Genomic DNA, 20,898 nt, shown 5'->3' on the forward strand with positions numbered 1-20,898 from the left:
GTGCCATCCACAAACCTAGTGAGAAAGGAAAAAAGTGTTGGGAGTAAAGAAACCAGTATTAAAGATTTTTGCTTTTAAACAGCTTTTAAGGTGCCTGCCTATTTGCCCCAGATACCGTCATTTCTATTATCTAGGCAGAAATGGGAATATGTTGGTGTGGCCAACAAAATCTAAGAACATAGAGTAAGAAGACAATGCAGGTTATGTAACAGGTAATTACAGTTAGCTTTAACAAATATGAACTTCAAGTGGTGTATTTTTCCAATGCTTAAAAAGCAAGGCCTTTAAAATTCCATTACCCTTAAGATGGTTTTAAATGATTTTAAATGTGATTATTTCCTAAACCACACAAGAGTAAAATAGAGCATTTATTGATGGAATAACAAAAGTGCTTTTCTTAAATATTCTTCAAAATACATTTGTACAACTTACAATAATATATCCAAAATAACTGTATATACAAAACATTACCTAGTTTTAATGTATGTGCTTTTTTCCCCAAAAATTACAAAGTAACTTCTTTTTTATTTTTTTTTTGGCAAAGTTCAACCTTAACAGAGGTGACAATTTTAAAGGTTGGTTTAAGAAAATAGAACCTGAGGGAAATTGACACGCAAGAGTCAATGACAAGCAAGAGATCTGGAGGAATATTTTTAGTTTGTTAAATAAAAATGTGTTTTAGAGTGATATTTTTCACATTACAAAAATAAACCAAAATGAAGAAAAGGTCACTGTAAAATGATGGAAAAAGGATCTGTAGACTTGCTCTTAGTATTTCAAATAGCCAACAATGCATGTCAAAAAATGAATGCAAGATCACAACAGTCTTGTATTTACTTTGTATTTGGAGAAGATAGTGAAATAAGTGGCCACATTCTGTTTTCTTTTAATTGCTATTAATATGGTTGATCTGACTGGCTCTTCGATGAATTTCATCCAAGAAGTTCTCCAGTTGTTCTATTAGCATTCGTTTTTTAAACCTGTATAAAAAAAAAAATAAGTAATAGCACTCTCAATTTCTTTTTAATGGATATAGATCAGTATAATTTTGTTTCATTTTGTTTTTCAAAGACAGAAACTGCCTTGGGAAGATTTTTCAAAGGAAAATGAAAATGCAAAAACAACTTTATGATATATAAAATTCACTGGAAAATAAGCAAATTATTTTATCAATGCAGAATTACAGTTTGTTCCTAAAACAAAGAATCCAGGCCCAGGTACAACAGAAGCAAGTTATCTGTTCTACATCCAAAAAGAAAAACAAAAAACCCCTAACATTTACAATGGTTACAAATATTCCAACAAAATTTGGACTCCCAAAGCAATGACTCCAATAGCTTCTGATGCTTTTTAAAAGTTGAATGTTGAAAGGAATGTGAAAAAAGTATGAATATAATCCCCACAAAACAGAAGAAATGAATAGTTGGATGGTAGCATTAAAAAACCCTTGAGTTCTACTATTATAATTTGAAAGCTAGCAAATCAAGGATAATTAGATATCTGTGATATAGGTTATAGCAAACATTTAAAGTTCAAGTGGTGACTTGAAATTTTTTTCACTAATACGTAGAATAAAATTGCATTCATCTACATAAATACTCATACTGCTGATGCTTTTTAGAATATCCAAAAATGCTGTCCAATCTATACCCACTTCCTCTCTACTTGTAAATTCATATGAATAACCAGCATAATATTACACATCTCTCTAAAAGGTGGCAGAAGTAGAGGGCAGGCACCAGGAATATAGCTAAATCCATGATGAAGTTTGAGTTGATAGAATGTTACATAAAGAAAAGAATCGGTTAAATACTCAAAATAAATAACATGAAAAGTTATGGCCTTATCTTGAACCTTCAAAGTGGCCTATGCTCTAGCCACTCCAAAAAAAAGGAAAAAAATTAACTGCTCTATCTAAAAATACCTTTATGCGTAGCATGGAAGAAACTGGGGGACTATTAGAGGGTCGGTATATTTAGCAGGTCAGATAACACTAAGTTTTCTTAGAATACTAAAGAAGTCTTAAAGGAAAAATAAATGTTTCTGTACTCCCTAAACTCATACAACTATGCTTTCCAGTTAATTGCACTTCATAGTTACCCTTCATAATCTTGATCCACATTCTTTGTATTAAAGTACATAATCCTGGGCTACTGAAGCAATCAGAATAAGGCCCATTTGTCCAACTCTGCTCCCCTTAATTACATGTTTTCCTACGTACAAATGAACTGCATCCAAATATTGTCTTTCAAGGTTATTTCTAATCAATGATTAATATTAACTATAGTCCAAATATACAAAGGAGAAAAATTAAAGGCTATTAAATATAAAGACCCCCAAAAAGCCACAGAGTAGGATAAATGAGAATTATGCAAGTATCTGTAATCTGTAGGGAGAAAAGGTCCATAATTGGTGAAGAATCTGTATGGCTGTTTTTTGAGTGAATTCTTTCAATAAACTAAAAAAAAAAGAAGAAGAACTTATACACACATGGGTGTGTCATATATAGGCATGATACCATAAGTACAAAATAGAGATTATTAAAATACTGACTGTAATCTGGGGACTCATTTCATAATCATTTCAAAATGTGCAACAGATTATTTACCTTGATGCTTCTTTAATAACATTTTGTAAAAATATTAGTCTTGTTTGTAAACTGCCTTGCACATGCTTCAGTAACGTGAAGATTCTTTCATATTCTTAAAACAAGAGAAGCAAAAAGAAAAAATTAAGTGGCTTTTCTACACACTCTTATTCAATATTTTTCTACTGCAGTTTACTATATCAAGATATAATACAGAAACCAAGACATTCTTTGTAAAATCTTCACCACTAAGAATTTTATAATACATATATTTCATCATATATCAGCAAAGATAAAATAACTTATAAAACTGCATTCTTGGTAAAAGTTCCCATGAAGATATCAAACATAAAGCTTAGCAAAGTAAGTGAAGAGCTTTCTGATAGTGCCACTGAAAAAGAAGCAAGGCGCCTCCATCCTTATAATTCAAATTCTAAACTACAGTTCCCATGGTAGGGAGGGGCAGATGGGGGAGGGGGTAGATGGGTACGAGTGCTATTTCAGTTTCAAGTTTTCACCTAAAACCCTGCCAAGGACTATAAGCCCCTAAATGGCAAGGGCTGTCTTACCCACTTCTGAACCACCCGTGGGTCACTGTATCATCACAGCAGGTGATTTGTCAACATCTTTTGAATGAATGCCAATAATATTGACATTTTATCCCACAAAGTTCTTTAGTATTCACGTAACAGACAGCTTTTATAACTTCTGTTTTTTGGCCTAAACTCATCCCTGGTCACTATCATAGTTTAAACCTTAAAGGCAGTGGTAGACACTATGCCAGGAACTTCACAGATATGAAGTCATCTAATATACACTCCATCTTTTTGGATTTGCTGCTACATTCAATTGCAGTTGCTATGTAGAAAAATACTCAGGACTCCAGGTTCCTGTCATGGTAGGAACTATGTGCAATTTATCTATGTGTTCTTTAAGCTCTGCTCTCAGTCCCTCCTGCTTACCATAACTACACTATAATACTCTGGATGTAGTAGATACTTAGTATTTGTAGGTTGAATAAAGAACCAAATCTTATATAGCTCATACATTGTTCAGCACTGATCTAGAATCAGGATCTTTGTTTTTAGTTAATTTGACTCTTCTTTGAGCACACACAGAAGTCAAATACGAGGTGTGCCTCTAATTATACTTACTTCTTCCTGGCTTTCGGATCTCTTTCATTATTTGTGCTTTTAGTTCAGTGTTGACCTCTTCATGGCTTCTGCAATGCATCAATTTCTTTCCTTTGTTGAGTGAAGATGCTGGTATATTCTCTTCAGGACACTGTTCTTTATCTCTTGGTTCCTCATGATTTTCTAAAAATCCACCAACAGTGAGGTCATTAGTTCCTAAATGGTCATGACCAAGAGCCTCTGTATGATTGGTTGGTCGTTCCAGTAAATTGGCTGGAGAAGAAGGTGAAAATTCAGCATCCATAGCATTTGGTGTAATATCTGATGAAAGTTGGTCTGCAACGTGATTTTCAACCACATCATCTATTGTCGAATCATTAGTGGCTTCTGAAACTAAAAACAAAGATAAGAAAAAAAATGACGTGAGCCAGTTTCAAAGAACACAGTAAAAAAAAAAAGCTACAAATAATATTACAGCAAATCACAACTAATCTCCTTGACAGATGCAAATTAACAAATAATATGATATGATCTTAAGCTTTGCCAAAGAGATGGTGGATTTCAGTGTGAAACATTTATAGTATTTACAAAATCTGTACAACTTTTGCCCTTGAGAAAAAAAAATAAAAGATACTTGCAAGCAACTTTTAGTTCTCTGCTTTATTTTATGGCGATTTTACTGAACAAGTAGATTTCTAATACTTTAGGGAAATATATAGAGAGCCTTAGCTCATTCCAACCAACCTCTGCCTTATACACGTACTATCATTTAGAGGCAAAAGTAAACACAGGAAGTCCAAACTGCTCAATACTCTGCAGGGAACACACCGTCAAACTGGTCACTTTATAGCACACTCTTTTCTTACAACCACCCAGCCAGTCTTTGTTACTTGAGCAACACAGAACAGCCTGGTGCCCACAGCAGCTCATCAGATTACTAGACTTAAAAAAAAAAGCTTGCAAACTCTGGCCCCCCACAGAAAGCAGCTAAATTAGAAGTTCCCAGACTGCTCACCAAACCTCCAGGACACCAGCTAAAGTCATCTCTACTTCCCTCATTTACTGTCCAAAAGGTAAACACATTCCCACAAAAATCCCTTAGACTTCTGACTCCCTCCCTAAATCCCCTTCCATGATTTGCAAATTTTCCTGAATATTCTCTACAACAACTCCTGCCTTAACTGAAACCCAGCTCTCTGGTCAAGAAACTGCTCCTCTTTTCAGACTTGAAGTGAAATTACATTCTCTCACTCTCCACAGACTTAAAATAAGGATGTGGAGTCACTGACTCCTTCACCTTCTAGTGCCACTTTAAGATACTTTCTCCATGCACTCCTGTAACACTCTGGCTCTTCTGAGGCTCAACTATGCCACTCTGCTCATTGTCTCTCTCCTTATCACTAGCTTTATTGATCTCCAAGGTACACCTCTGTGGTCACACCTGGTTCACAGATTTCCTTATACCCCCATGTCCCTTGGGCATTGTCCTAGTCATTACTACTCAAATACAAGCAGTATTAGCACCATCAGAGAGTTTGCTAGAAATGATGATCTTGAGCCCTCCTCCAAACAATGAATTAGAATCTGCAGTTTAACTAGATCCTCTGGTGATTCAATTACACACTAAAGTTTGAGAAGTACTGTAGTATGTGACACTTCAATGTCTATGCAGATCACCTGCCAAGAACATGGCCTCTCAATTCTTTAATTTCTCATCTTGTTTGCCTCGCAAATCAAACACAAACCCACGGATAGAGGAGTATAAGCCTTGTCTTTGCAGGACTCCCGCTGTTTTTCTTAACTCAGCCAGACTCTTATTCCAGCAACTCCTCCATTTTCTCCCTCCTATTCATCAGATCCTACCTTCTAGATGCCTCTTTTTTATCTATCCAACTTAAATCCCATAATGTATTACTTTTTAACAGTGTCCTAAATTCTCTTTATATTGTCCTCCCATGATACCTGCCAGGCAAAACTCCAAATGTGACGACTCTCTATCTGCTTGCTCTAGACACCTGCATTTGGAATGATGAGCACTACTGGAGAAATATGATCCAGCTCTGCAGAGTTATCACCATCACCAGCCAAGTATTCCTGGATCTTAGCACTACCTAGCAATCTTATTACAACCTTCTCTCCCTCTCCCACAAAAGACCATTCTAACCTTCTCCACTCTCTTAACATCTCTGACTTTCCCAAATCTCTCCTTCCCTCTCAGTAGTGTATGTCGCCTACTTCACAGGGGAAAGAAAAGCAGAGCCGTGAAACAGGAACTTCTCTACTTCCCACTGTTAAACTTGTGCCCACATCCATTCTGCTTCAGTGGAAGCCGCACTCTTTCATCTGGGCTCTGGACCATTCCCTTCTGCCTTCCCAGTGATTTTGTGCTGATTATGCTTTCTCTCGTCTTCATTTTCAACCTCTATCTATTGGTTCCATCACACCAGCATTTAAACATGCTCAACTCTGTCATCTTAAAGACAAAGCAAAGTCACCATCTTTAACCCCATGACTTCTTCCAGCTATCATTCTCTTTTCCCATCTCCCCAAGGCAGCTAAACGTCTTTGTTTTTTACAATTATATATACACACACAAAAATTTTATTTTATTTATCTTATTACGTTATGTTAGTCACCATACAGTACATCATTAGTTTTTGATGCAGTGTTCCATGATTCACTATTTGCGTATGACACCCAGTGCTCATTACAACTCGTGCCCTCCTTAATATCCATCACCAGGCTAACTCATCCCTCCACCCCCCTCCCCTCTGAAACCCTCAGATTGTTTCCCGGAATCCATAGTCTCTCATGGTTCGTCTCCCTCGCTGATTCCCCCCACCTTCAGTTTTACCCTTCCTTCCCCTAATGTCCTCTGTGCTATTCCTTATGTTTCACATATAAGTGAAACCATATGATAACTGTCTTTCTCTGCTTGACTTATCTCACTTAGCATAATCCTCTCCAGTTCCATCTATGTCAATGCAAATGATGGGTATTCATCCTTTCTGATGGCTGAGTAATATTCCATTGTATATATGGACCACATCTTCTTTATCCATTCATCTGTTGAAGGGCATCTCAGTTCCTTCCAGTTTGGCTATTGTGGACATTGCTGCTATGAACATTGGGGTGCATATGGCCCTTCTTTTCACTACATCTGTATCTTTGGGGTAAATACCTAGTAGTGCAATTGCTGGGTCATAGGGTAGCTCTATTTTTAACTTTTTGAGGAACCTCCACACTGTTTTCCAAAGTGGCTGTACCAACTTGCATTCCCACCAACAATGTAAGAGGGTTCCCCTTTCTCCACAACCTCTCCCACATTTGTTGTTTCCTGCCTTGTTAATTTTTGCCATTCTAACTGGTGTAAGGTGGTATCTCAATGTGGTTTTGATTTGAATTTCCCTAATAGTTAATGATGTTGAACATTTTTTCATGTGTCTGTTAGCTATTTGTATGTCTTCTTTGGAGAAGTGTCTGTTCATGTCTTCTGCCCATTTTTTGACTGGGTTATTTGTGTTCTGGGTGTTGAGTTTGAGGAGTTCTTTATAGATCTTGGATACCAGCCCTTTATCTGTAATGTCATTCTTGCAAATATCTTCTCTCATTCTGTGGGTTGCCTCTTTGTTTTGTTGACTGTTTCCTTTGCTGTGCAGAAGCTTTTTATCTTGAAGTCCCAAAAGCTCATTTTCGCTTTTGTTTCCCTTGCCTTTGGAGACATGTCATGTCCTGTCTCACATTGAGGTCTTTCACCCATTTAGAGTTTATCTTTGTGTATGGTGTAAGAGAATGGTTGAGTTTCATTCTTCTGTATATAGCTGTCCAATTTTCCCCACAGCTGAACTTCTTAAACTGGTTATTTACATTCATTGTCTCCATTTTCTCATCTCTCACTCCTCAACCCACTTCTTTATAGTGTTCTGTCCCCTTGACTCCACCAGAATTGGCTCTTGCTAAGGTAGCCAAAGACCAATAGAACTTTCCAATCCTCTTGACCGATCTGTTTAAGTATCTGAGACTACCAACGACTCAATTCTCTTTCCCTTTAGCTCTCATGACGCCAAATTCTTCTCATCTCCTATTTCTTGGATTCTTCTTTCTCAAGTCTCCTTTTTTGAACCTTGTTTCTCTCCTTAACTTTGGCACTTTCAAAGTTCTGTTCTAGGCTGCTGCTTCTCATTGTTTCCCTTGGTGTGATTTAATTCACTCCAATGGAGGTTAAGACTGCCTCCTACACCTTCCTCTTTTTCCGTCTCTTCTTCGGCGGTCTAAACTAAAATACCCATCTTCTACCCCAGGATCTCCACGTGGCTATTTAATGGGCGCTTCTAAACTCACTCATTCTCTCTTCTTCCACTCCACCCTGTCACCCTTGTCTACCCAGCATCTCTCAACTCCTCTCTTGCCCTGGCTCCAATATCCAGTCCGTCATCACCATGTCTTTGCTGGTATTTCCAAGTATTTCTCAAATACATGTTCTCCAAACTCCACTGCCAGGTCATTAGCTCTTCCCTGGGTTTCCTAACTAGTTTCTGTGCATCCATAATAATTACTTAACAACATCAAATATCCTATCAATGTCCACAATCTAATTAATCTTACACATTTTCTATTTGTAGGGAAAGCTCGATTTTATTTGTTTCAGGGTGCAAATCAGGCCCCGTACAATGTAATTGGTTTATATGTCTTTTAACTACCTTTTTAACCTATAAAATCCTTCTGTAACCTCTCTTTTTTTCTATGCATTTTTTTCTGGCAACATACTGACCCCATTTTCTTTGTCCTACAGTTCCCCACAATCCAGATTATGCCAATTGTATCCCTGTTTTGTCATTTAATATGTTTCTCTATCCTTTGTATTTCCTATAAATTGGTAGTTAGATCTAGAGGCTTGATCAGATTAAGGTTCAATTTCTTCCTTTCTTTTTCTTTTGGCAAGACACTATATAATTCTATCAGGAAGTATAGAATATTTGGTTTCTCTCCAGTTAAGATGTTATAAACTACAAATAATCATTAATTCACTAAGGGTTCCCCTAAATCCATCCTTGTTCTTCCCTAACAATATTCCACACAATACAGTTGGCCTGGTCTTTATAAAATGCTAATCAGATCAGGTCACTCGCTCTTCAAAACCTTTCAAAGATTCTCATTGTCCTTAAAGTCTAGAATCTTTACAATGGCCTCCAGGGCCCTCCATGATCTGGCCTCAGCCTATCTTTCATTTCTTACCTTATCTTATTCCCAACACCTTTGCTATACTAGGCTTCTTTCAGTTCCCTTAATCCCTTCTCTTTAGTGTATATGTTTGCACATATTCTTCTTTACCACCACTGTAGCATATAGTAGCATGCAGCAAACTGCTTAGCACTACCACTAAATGCACAGCTTTAGTGAAACAACTCCCATTCACCCTTCAAATGTTGGCTTAAACATAACTTCCTCAGTAAAGGGTCTTGACCTCACAAACTAAATAAGTTAAATCCTCTTACCACATGCTTCCAAAACATACTTGACTTCCCTTTTATAACATTCATCACACTTCTAATGAAACATTCAATGACTATCTTTCCTTACTCATTATAAATGAAGGCAGAGATCACTATTGTCTCATTCACTGCTATACTTCAATGCCTAGCACTGTTTACAATAGCATACATATTTAACAATTAGTTGTTGAATTAACCTGAAATTGAAAACCATCGTCTGTGGATACTGATAATGCCCCTTTAATAACTGTTATTTTGAAATACTTAAGACTTGTAAATGATATTTAGATCATGCTAGCTATAATAAAGCATAATAAATATATGAAATGTCCAACAAGTGTTCATTAAAAAGACATATAAAATGATTACATGCTAATTAGCAGAAACAAGTATCTTCTCTAGACACTCTTGGGCTTTATCAATCAGTATGTTCTATAATCTATTAAAAAATCTCTTCCCCCCCAAAAAAAAACAAAAAGCAGCAAATAATGGGTTTTTTTTTAAAAAACTCTTACTTTTATGAAGAGGAAGGGGTTTAATAAGATCTGGCTGTGCTTGACTCATAGGTACAGGTGGTCCTTTTCCTCCAATATGATTGTTCACAACCGGATTCTGTTGTCTGCCTCTTAGTAGTGGAGACATACAGCGACGTCTTTTAGGGATCCCTTGCATATTTGGTTCTCCAGGTCGTTTATGTTTATTCTGAGGTCCAGCCACAAATTCATCTGCTTCATCTATCATCATACCCTATAACAAAAAAGAATATAATTTCCCTGGATTTACATACAGTCTTTAAATGGCACAACTAATTCCAATCCCCATTAGAGCAACTATTTTATAAGTATGTTGACATTTATTAGTCTACCAAGAAAAGTAGCTTACTTTAGTTAAATTAAGAACTGTTAAATCTACAAATGAATTATACAATGGAACATTTCAAGTTTACCTTTTTATCTAGCTTAAAAGGGTTGCCAAATGTATGCAACCTTCGAGGCTGATCAGGATCAAGTTCTCTTAGTGGAGAAGGTACTTGCTTGAGGTATTCCTGGTAATTCCCCATTTGTGCTATAGGAACACTGTGCACTTGATCTTTTCAAATAGAAGAGAGTAACAACAAAAGTTAGCCTCACTAAAACAACACTGTTTAATTATCAAGTAATGTCTTCTTACATATGAATGCTACCTGGTGTTATTCTAGGAAGTCTTCCCTTACGATATGTGCTAAATTAGTGTGTTGTCACTATAAATATTGTGACAAAAATGAAGTCTTTTTGAGATTTTTAAAATAAAATTTAAGGGTGCCTGGGAGGCTCAGATGGTTAAGCATCTGCCTTTGGCTAAGGTCATGATCCCAGGGTCCTAGGATCTAGTCCCACATCGGGCTCCCTGCTCCTTGGGAGCCTGCTTCTCCCTCTGCCTCTCTCTCACTGTCTGTCTCTCATGAATAAATAAATAAAAAATCTTTAAAAAAAATAAAAATAAAAATTTGAAAGAATTGATTTTATCTTCTAAACAAAGCAAAAATATTGCAGTTTATTTGAGTGTGCAAAATAAGCAATATGTGTTAACATTACCATGAAAAGGAATGTCTCTTCTACTCTATTCCAATTAAGCAGAATTTAATTATAGCAAAATTTACAGAAAAGATATATCACACAGATAATCCTCTTTATATAAAGCTATGGTTGGAATGCTTACATCAGAGATGGCCAAGAGTTAAATTCTCATCTGACTTGATATGTAGTATATGCCACGGATACAGATGAAGGAACAGGACATGTACTGACCAACCAAGTTAAAACACCAGATACCAGGTTATCACAAGAAAATGATTTTGTGTGTGTGTGAATGCATGACCAAAGCCTTTAAAAAAGAAACTAAGCTGCTAACAAAGATTGTCACCTCTGGGGAATAGAATTTGGGACAACAGTGATGATAGAAAAATCGAGAATGGGGGATGACTCACTTCTTACTTCATTTGTTTGAATTTACAAAGAAAATATAATACTACTATAGTAATTCTTTAAATGCTACATCATCATACCATGCATTTTTAATATAAAGAAAGAAATTCACCAAAGAAATACCATTATTTAACACCATGATCTAACCTTCATCCTGTCCTTTAAGAAATCTGCGGGTGCTCTTCAAAAGATTAGATCTCATTCGTGTTAAGTGATCCAAAAGATTCCGCCTTGGTATGTCATACGCATTTCTAAATGTCTGTGGCTTCAAATCCTGTTGAAAAACATTCAAAAACAAAATTTATTTTTATTTTTTTAATTTTTTTTTATTTAAAGATTTTTTTTTTTTAATTTATTTATTTGACAGAAAGAGACACAGCAAGAGGGGGAACGCAAGCAGGGGGAGTGGGAGAGGGAGAAGCAGGCTTCCCGCCGAGCAGGGAGCCCAATGCGGGGCTCGATCCCAGGACCCTGGGACCATGACCTGAGCCAAAGGCAGACGCTCAACTGACTGAGCAACCAGGCGCCCCCAAAATTTATTTTTAAATATAGAATTAAAAGAGACTAAAATCTCTAGCCTGAAGTACAGGTTTGGAAATAAGATATACAAGTCTCATTAGCTTTAAAAATAGAATAAAGAATTATGATGCAGTCTTAATGTACTGTTTTGGGAACCTGAAGATTAAAATTGAGTTCAACCAAATAAATTCACATCTTTCAAGATGTTATTATATATTCTGGCCAAGGGAAGTAAATATCTTATAAAACGAATTTCCAAATTTTAAAGACTCTGAAGGTTTAAAGAAGAAACATAGCTTTGATGTATAATTCACATACAATAAATTAACCCATTTAAGGTATACAGTTTGATGGAGTGTCAGTAAATTTACAGTTGTGAAACCATCACCACAATCCAGTTTAAAAACACTTCGATCATCCCAGAAAAGTTCTTTGTGCCCATTTGTAGTCAATCCATTTTCCTATCCCCAGGCATCCACTGATCTGCTTCCTGTCGCCCTACATTCCATTTTATAAATGGAATTTTGCTATATCAAATCTTTTCTGACTTTTTTCACTAAGGATGATGTTTTGAGATTCATCCATGTTTTTAATGTATCAGTAGTCTATTCTTTTTTTACTGCAGAGTAGTATTCCTTCTATGGATATAGCCTATTTTTACCCATTTTCCAGTTGATAAACAGTAGTTTTCAGCTTTTGGCGATTATGAATAATGCTGCTATGAACATTTGCATACAAATCCATTATATGGACATATATCTTCATTTCTCTCATGTAGATAATAAATACATGGTTATATAGTAAGTAGAGCCATTCTAGTGGGTGGGAAGTGGGATCACATTATAGTTTTAATTTGCATTTCCCTAACGGCCATTAAGGTACAGCATCTTTTTACGTGTGTTCGTTCGAATTTGTGTATCTTATTTGGTGAAGTATCTGTTCAAAGATTTTGCCCATTTTTTATTAGATGTTTATTTTTTTATCACTGAGCTGTAGTTCTTTATAAATTTTGATACAAATGCTTTGTTCTATATACACTCTTCTCCCAGGCTGTAGCTTGCCTGTTCATTTTACAAAGTTTCTTTTGTAGACAGAAATTTAAATTTTAATGAACTTTAATTTATCAAGTTTTGTGTGTGTGCTTTTTGTGTTATATCTGAAAAATCTCCGATGACCCCTGACCCAATGTCATAAAGACTTTCTCCTGTTTTCTTCTAGTAGTTTATAGTTTTAGGTTTTACATTTAAGACCATGAGCGCTTCAAGTAATGTGAGATAACGGTCAAGTTTATTACTTTGAATATATGGGTGTCCAACTGTTCCATCACTATTTCTAAAGAGATGTCTTCTTACCCACTGAATTATTTTGGCACCTCTGTTAAAAATTAGTCAATCAGAGAAAGACATATATCATGATCTCACTGATATGGGGAATTCTTAATCTCAGGAAACAAACTGAGGGTTGCTGGAGTGGTGGGGGGTGGGAGGGATGGGGTGGCTGGGTAATGGACATTGGGGAGGGTATGTGCTATGGTGAGTGCTGTGAATTGTGTAAGACTGATGAATCACAGACCTGTACCTCTGAAACTAATAATACATTATATGTTTAAAAAAAAAAAAAAGAAGATAGTAGGAAGGGAAAAATGAGGGGGGGAATCGGAGGGGGAGACGAACCATGAGAGACTATGGACTCTGAGAAACAAACTGAGGGTTCTAGGGGCAAGGGGGTAGGGGGATGGGTTAGTGAAGGGTATTAAAGAGGGCACGTACTGAATGGAGCACTGGGTGTTATAAGCAAACAATGAATCATGGAACACTACATCAAAAACTAATGATGTAATGTATGGTGATTAACATAACGTAATAAAAAAAATTAATTGACTGCATGTGTGAGGGCCTACTTCTATACTCTCTTCTGTTCTACTGATCTATATGCTTACCCATACGCCAACAACACAACATGCTGATGATCACTACAACTTTACAGTAACTTTAACTTTACAGTAACTTTCAAAATTAGATAGTACAAGTATTCTAACTTTATTATTTTGTAAAATTGTTTTATCTATTCTAGGACATTGAAATTTCCATATAAATTTTAGATCAGCTTGTGTCTACAAAAAAGGCTACTAGGATGAAGATCTTTTTAATAATGAATATTCATAAAGCATTTTAGGATCATGCTATGTACCCAAGGTCATCAGTATAAATACCAAACTGCAGTGAACTCTAAGACTAGCTGTGTAACTTCAGGCAATCTTTAAGCCTGTTTTCTTTCTTGCCTTTTTTTTTTTTTAAAGTAATCTCTACACCCAAAATGGGGCTCAAACTCATGACCCCAAGATCCAGAGTCACATGCTCTACCAACTGAGTGAGCCAGGCACCCCATCTGTTTTCTCATCTATAAAATGAATGGGTTGGTTTACTCATCAGTCCACCTATTCATCCATTCAGCATGCACAATGTTTGTTTTAATTCTAAAATTCAATGATTCAATAATAGTATTAATGATCATTATTCTTCAGAGGCATACAAGTACTTCTGAAGTTTGGGCAAACTAAGTAACAGTTAATGGAAAATCTGATTTATTTAACAATACAATAGAATATAACTAGAACAGTACTAAAGTCACATAACTATTACCTTATTGAGCAAAGCAACTTGGAACCCAGTGTATTCTTTCATATTAAGGTCTAGCAGTCTGTGAGGAACATCCTCTGAAATTCCCTGGAGCAAGTGTTGAAAATCTTTCCTATAAGCCATTGATAAACCATGTGATCGGCTTCGGACTTTAATTCCAGTTTCCTGTACTACTTTTTTGCCTACAGATCCGATGACTCGATCAGATTCTATTTTAGCCTAAAGTAAAAATAAATAAGATTTAGTCTTGACATAATCTAAATTAGTAAATTAAATACTAATAGTTTTGGTCTTCTATAAATTAAGTATGTGTGCAATTATAAACTCAAGTAGCATATAGGTTATGTCAAGTTCTTGGTAAACTGAAGATAGTTTAAATAAAAATGTCTTACAGTTTTAAATCATTACAATTACAACCTTTTGGAGCACGGCATACAAAAACAACTTCAATTTATTTTTATGTACTAATACCCACTACACTTAAACCATGAAATATACGTGCATCCTAAATAAAAATATGGATTTCCAATTCAGAGGTCATATAAAATTAGAAAAAAAAAAAATCTCATCAGTATTTATCTAAAGACACTATTATTACCACATAACTAAATGTTCATAGGTATAACAAATAATGATGTATTTTTTCACTGGAAAACAAGTAGCAATATTTTGACTCTATCCAACCTACATCTCAATGAGCAGTTAAAGTACAGATGGCAGAAGTACTGGAAAAATAATGTAGTTTATATGGTATTAATATCTTGGCAGTCTAACTGTATACTGCTTGACCACCAGAGTATCTATTAATGTGATTTATGCTCAAAATGACAAAATTCAGTGTTTTTTACAAATATTTCAAAAGAAACTCCCATTTTTAAAAGAGAAAAACTACAGGTTTTAAAACATAAAGCAAAAGAAACTGATTTTTGTCTAAGAAAAACAACTTTCTAACATAAATTTCTCAAAAGAAAACATGAATGTTCACAGGTAGAAAGTCTAGGACCGTAATAATGAAGCCATTTCCATAAACTAGGAATTATTATTTCAAATTAACATTCCGAAACACAGCATACCATGTACTTGAGACTGAATTATGCTAATATAAATGTGGCTTTAAAACGTAATGTATTAATACAATGTAATTCCATTAGGACCATCAGAACTAACATCTGGCCTGTTAAGCATCTTAGCCAAAACCATTCAAAATACTTAATGGCTCTATTTCTTAACATTACCTGTTGACTCAATTTTTTGAGGTATGAAATGACGCTGTAACTAAGTCCATATTCCATACTGTCTGCTATTAGGTTAGGTGCTCCCATCATTCTAACAGCTTTCTTCAAAGGCTATAGGAAAAGAGAAAACATCACTCAATCCTAAGCTTGTCAAAAATGTAAGACTACATGTATTGTCAGTTTTGAAGATTTCTTCAAAAAAATTTCTCCTTTTTTTCAATAAGAGAGTAACATAATCATATTTGTATTTCAGTAAAATGTTTGCCAGTGGTACGAAAGGTAGCTTGAAATACTTAAAAAGGATTAGAGGCTATACTTTAACAGTACCTGGGACAAGAGAGGGTAAAGTCCTAGACTCCTTAGTACCACTGGAGATACTAAGTTTGGAAGAAATGGGCAGGAGACATATCACAGAGGTGGATTTGATAGAAATTAAGAAGTGAAAAGGAGGCAAGAAAAATGGAAGATTTCTACCTTGGGTAACTGTGTGGGTTATGGCTCAACCATTCACTAGCTTTGTGGCCCTGGACCAGGTTATATAGCCTCTCTAGGTCTAAAGTTTCTCATTTGAAAAGGACAATAGTATCTGCTTCAAAGGGTTGTCATGGGATTAAATGAATTAATACATGTCAAGCACATATAAAAGCACTGGGTTCACAGTAGGCATTCAGTAAGTGTTAATCATTACTACTGTTATTATTAGCTGAACTGAAAAAATAGAAACAAGTTCTGAAGGAAAAACCAGTCTAATATTTACTGTGGATGTGGTATAGTGAAATAATTTTCAACTGTAAGGAGATTCCACCATTTGTGCAATGAAAGATGTCACTAGCAGGACAGTCTAGTATGTGTGAGTGGGATGCAGTCAGAAAAGGATGACAGACATTCACTGACATCAGAAAGTGTATAAGCACTGGTGTCAAACTGGAATCAAATCTCAGCTCTGATATTTAAAATCCATATAGCTTTGCCTAAATCCTGCAGGTTCCTATGAAACGTAAATGAGTCAACATGTTTAACAGTACATATTCAGTGTTTCTTCCTTTTCACTCTTACATGGCAGGCACTATGTGCTAGACACACAACTTATCTCTTACAACTCAAAAATATGATTTTCAAAGCTCAATAAATTAATGCTCTTAGTAGAGACCATTTAGAAAGATTAGATACAGTCAAATGCTATAATATTCCTGCATTAAAAGTAAAAGTAATGTTTAAAAATGCTTTTAACATTGGTCTCCTTAAGAAATTACTTTTCATACAATAAATAATGTATTTAATAATATTGGTCTTATCTACTATGATACACAAGGTTTTAAGTACAGGTGACCTCTGAACAACATGAGGGTTAGAAGTGCCTACCCCACACAATCGAAAATCCACGTGTAACTTTTAACTCCCCAAAACTTAACTACTAGCCTGCTACTGACTGGAAGCCTAATAACATAATCAATTTTTGTATGTAATATGTATTATATATATACTATATTCTCACAATAACACCTAGGTTTTTCTTGATTTTTTTGTTAACATTTCTAGGCTATATGGTTCATCTGCAAGTTTTTCAAATTGCCACAAATCTCAAAAAAATCCTCCTAATATTTAAATATTTATTGGAAAAAATCCACATATAAGTGGACCCATGCACTTCAAACCTGTGTTGTTCAAGGGTCAACTGTAATCACAAACTCATGGTTCTAAAAATATATGATTCTCTGAGAATACATACTTATCTACCTAAAAACATGTTTCTGGAGACCTAGGGAATAATGCAACAAAAACCATTCTGTACCCTTAAAGAAAAATAGTTATAAAACTGCAATTTAAGACAAACCATAAGAGACTCTGAATCTCAGGAAACAAACTAAGGGTTGCTGGAGTGGAGGGGGGTGGGAGAGATGGGGTGGCTGGGTGATGGACACTGGGGAGGGTATGTGCTATGGTGAGCACTGTGAATTGTGTAAGACTGATGAATCACAGACCTGTACCCCTGAAACAAATAATACATTGTATGTTAATAATAAAAAAAAAAAAAACCCTGCAATTTAACAAGGGAGTACATCAACTGGAGCTATTCTAAAAGCCAGGCTGCCTGGGATTAAATTCCAGTCTCCCACACCTTAGCTATGTAGCCTTGGACAAATTATTTAATCAGTTAGTGCCTTAGTTTCCTCATCTGTGAAATAGGAATGATGATTTCTATCTCATAGGGTTACTATATAAATTAAATGAGGTTAATAGAACATTATATCAAAAACTAATGACTACAATATGTTGGCTAATTGAATTTAAATTAAAAAAGAAAAGAAAAAAGAAGAAAAGAAAAATAAATTAAATGAGGCTAATACATGTAAAATGCCTAGCATAATATCAGGCCTAATGTATGCATCATATATACATCATCATGATCATTATCATTGTTATCATCATTACTATGCAAATCACTGAAACCTTTCTTTCCCATTACATCTATACTGGTCATGTGAACACTCAATTTTCATGACATTTGTATATTCTGTACATTCTGTAATAGCAACAAATAGAAGTTTTAATACCTACAGTAAACTATAAGCATAAAGTAAAATTTTAGAACAAGTTCTATTTTTAATAATAACATTCTTACCCCAAGATAGTAGGGAGGCATTGTCTTCAAATAACTTTCAAACGACTGTCTCCATTTCAATGTTGGTTTTGCTTTATGTACTTTAAACAAGTCATCTATAAATGTATAATGTGAACAAACTATCATCATCCATTGTTTCCACACATGAAAATCAAGTCAAATACATTTCATTTTTAAAGTCAGCTTTCTTATTTGTAGGAGAGTAACATCAGACATTAAAAAACAAAATTAAAAGGGGCAGAATTTTTGGTTCTGCCCAAATTTTGAGTAGTAATACCATTTTAAACATAAAAAGATGCCAATCATGTATTTCATGTAATAATATTTCATGTAACAATAAAGGCAGAATCAGAAAATATACGAGAAAATCTATACACGATCTAGACTTAGACATAAAACAGATTTGAGGACAGAAGCAAAGTATGCACAATGTCTTCTATAAAATATACCTAATACTTTGACTATAACTTTTAAATTTGATCTGGTTCCCTGGAGGGAAAGACATCTTCTCCAATAGTTAAAATTATAACTCAAAATTATAACCAGAGGGTCCCCAGAAACTAACTTTAGGCTTTTATTATATTGTTTTGGAATAAATTCATTCATTTAGAAAAATACTTGCCAAATGAAAATTAAAGTACAGGTAAATGCTTAGAAAACATACTCAGATTTATAAATATATGCTTCTACAAAATGTCTAGTTTACCAAATACAAAGCCTGTATTACCAATTCTAACCATGTAAGAAATCTAACTTGTAGAAAACTTAGAATATTTAAAATTTAAAACACAGTATCTTCAGTAGTTTATACAATCAAAGGTGTTTTGACAATGACTTTTAATTTACCACAGACATACACAGGTTGCTACAAAACCACCTAAGATAGGCTCAATATTTCAGAGTATTAAAAACAGTTCCATTAATTTCCACAAGACATGAGAACTTACAAAGAGATGTTCCCAAACTTTGTTTTTAGGAAAATTTGTATGTATGCTGAGCCACAGAGAATGCAACAAGAATGACTTACCTAAAAGGGGAAGGAGGACTGGGTAATTGTAAGGCATCACAAACAAGTTGACACAGTTCAGTGCTGTACTGGCTTTCAAGTAACCAAAGGGATGACCAAGTTCACTATATTTTGCACTATTGCTCACATATACCTGTTAAAAGGGAGTGGTTAAGACTTCATATTTAATGACCTTTACAAAATGTTTTATAAATCACTGATTTAACTTTTTTAAAAGAATATCCAACTTTTAAGTCACTACAGTTTTTCAGCTCACCTGCCAACATGTTTGAGGAGATTTCCTTTCCAGGATAAACTGAGTCAGTGGTGAAGGTTCCAACTCATATTTGTCAAATGGCAATTTGTCAATAACCATCGGTTCACAGTCTGTACAGGAAAACTTCACTACAGGATGAGACGTACGAGGTGGCTAGTAGAGGGGAAAGTCTTATTATTACTACTTACACAAAATACCAGAAACAAACTCATTTTCGGTATCCCTCACTTCACTATCAAAATTTACTCAGTTCCTCAATTTTGCTAGTAAAGAGTTTAATTTACTACTGAAAGCGCTATTAAAGCTGAAAGAAAATACTTAAAAATGTAATGCTTAAATTTTACATTAACAAGAAAAAGACAAAACATTTTAAAATGTATACAGAATAAAAATATTTTTAGGTCTTAAAATCAAATTTATCAGAAAAGTGCAAAATTTTGGAATTAAGTACTCATTAATTGTTACATCTAAGAAATAAAAGTATAGAAACCTTCCTAAGTTCTCAATTATAGCAATTTAATTTCTTGTATGGAGCAATAGCTTCCAAACTGATTAGACACATTGTTCAGTAAAAGTTTTTGAATATATATTAGGACATATATACGTTTACTTATAAATTATTTGTAAATTAATTTATAGGTATATAATAAAATATATACCAAAATAATATTAAAAATAGGACAAAAAGGGGTGCCTGGGTGGCTCAGTCATTAAGCATCTGTCTTCGGCTCAGGTCATGATCCCAGGGTCCTGGGATCGAGCCCCTCATCAGGCTCCCTGCTCAGCAGAAAGCCTGCTTCTCCCTCTCCCACTCCCCCTGCTTGTGTTCCTGCTCTCGCTATCTCTCTGTCAAATAAATAAATAAAATCTTAAAAAAAAAAAATAGAAAAAGATAAACATAAATAGAAGTTCTGTTTTCCTTTGGTTATCTCTGTGGTATATACATACTACCTTGGACAAATGATCTAAAGATAGAAAAAACACAATACTTTAAGGGGGAAAAAAAGGCATGTTATTCTATTCCCTGCTCCCCCCCAATAATCTCCTTCCAAAAAATCTCACTGATTGAAGGTTGATGAAAGAAATATGAGCTATGAAGAAATAATTTGAAATTTTACTGCTATAAAAGATTCTTATTACTCCATTACTACCTATACCCTGGTGGCTCCCAAATCCAGTGTCGGGACCAAATCTCCCTCACTTCTCTTATGTTCCAACTGTCTACTAAACAGAACCAGAACCTTCTATAAGTCCCTCAAACACATTATTATGCAATTTATTATTTCTTCCCCAAACTACAAAACCTGTTTTAAAAACCTAGGTGTTGGGGCGCCTGGGTGGCTCAGTCTGCTAAGCATCTGCCTTCGGCTCAGGTCATGATCCCAGAGTCCTGGGATGGAGCCCTGCATTGAGGCGGGGGGGC

The 20,898-nt window shown here is 35.1% G+C and overlaps 1 protein-coding gene across 4 annotated transcripts in view; it reads right to left on the reverse strand.

Moving 5' to 3' along the window:
• Positions 1-827: 827 nt before the first annotated feature.
• Positions 828-20,898, reverse strand: part of INTS6 (integrator complex subunit 6) — an 89,005-nt gene continuing 68,934 nt past the window's right edge. For 2 of the 4 annotated variants that reach the window (XM_044913560.1, XM_021678365.1), the window contains 11 exons: positions 19,476-19,628; positions 19,220-19,352; positions 18,193-18,287; positions 15,570-15,680; positions 14,338-14,553; positions 11,324-11,450; positions 10,159-10,301; positions 9,728-9,959; positions 3,742-4,113; positions 2,609-2,702; positions 828-980 (listed from right to left, as the gene is read on the reverse strand). In XM_044913560.1, coding sequence (XP_044769495.1) covers positions 887-980; positions 2,609-2,702; positions 3,742-4,113; positions 9,728-9,959; positions 10,159-10,301; positions 11,324-11,450; positions 14,338-14,553; positions 15,570-15,680; positions 18,193-18,287; positions 19,220-19,352; positions 19,476-19,628 — 1,770 coding nt within the window. In that variant the 3' untranslated portion in view covers positions 828-886. The remainder of the gene's footprint in view (positions 981-2,608; positions 2,703-3,741; positions 4,114-9,727; positions 9,960-10,158; positions 10,302-11,323; positions 11,451-14,337; positions 14,554-15,569; positions 15,681-18,192; positions 18,288-19,219; positions 19,353-19,475; positions 19,629-20,898) is intronic. The other 2 variants (XM_044913562.1, XM_044913561.1) reach the window with 2 other exon arrangements.

Source organism: Neomonachus schauinslandi, chromosome 3 (assembly GCF_002201575.2).
Source record: "Neomonachus schauinslandi chromosome 3, ASM220157v2, whole genome shotgun sequence".
Lineage (NCBI taxonomy): Eukaryota > Metazoa > Chordata > Mammalia > Carnivora > Phocidae > Neomonachus > Neomonachus schauinslandi.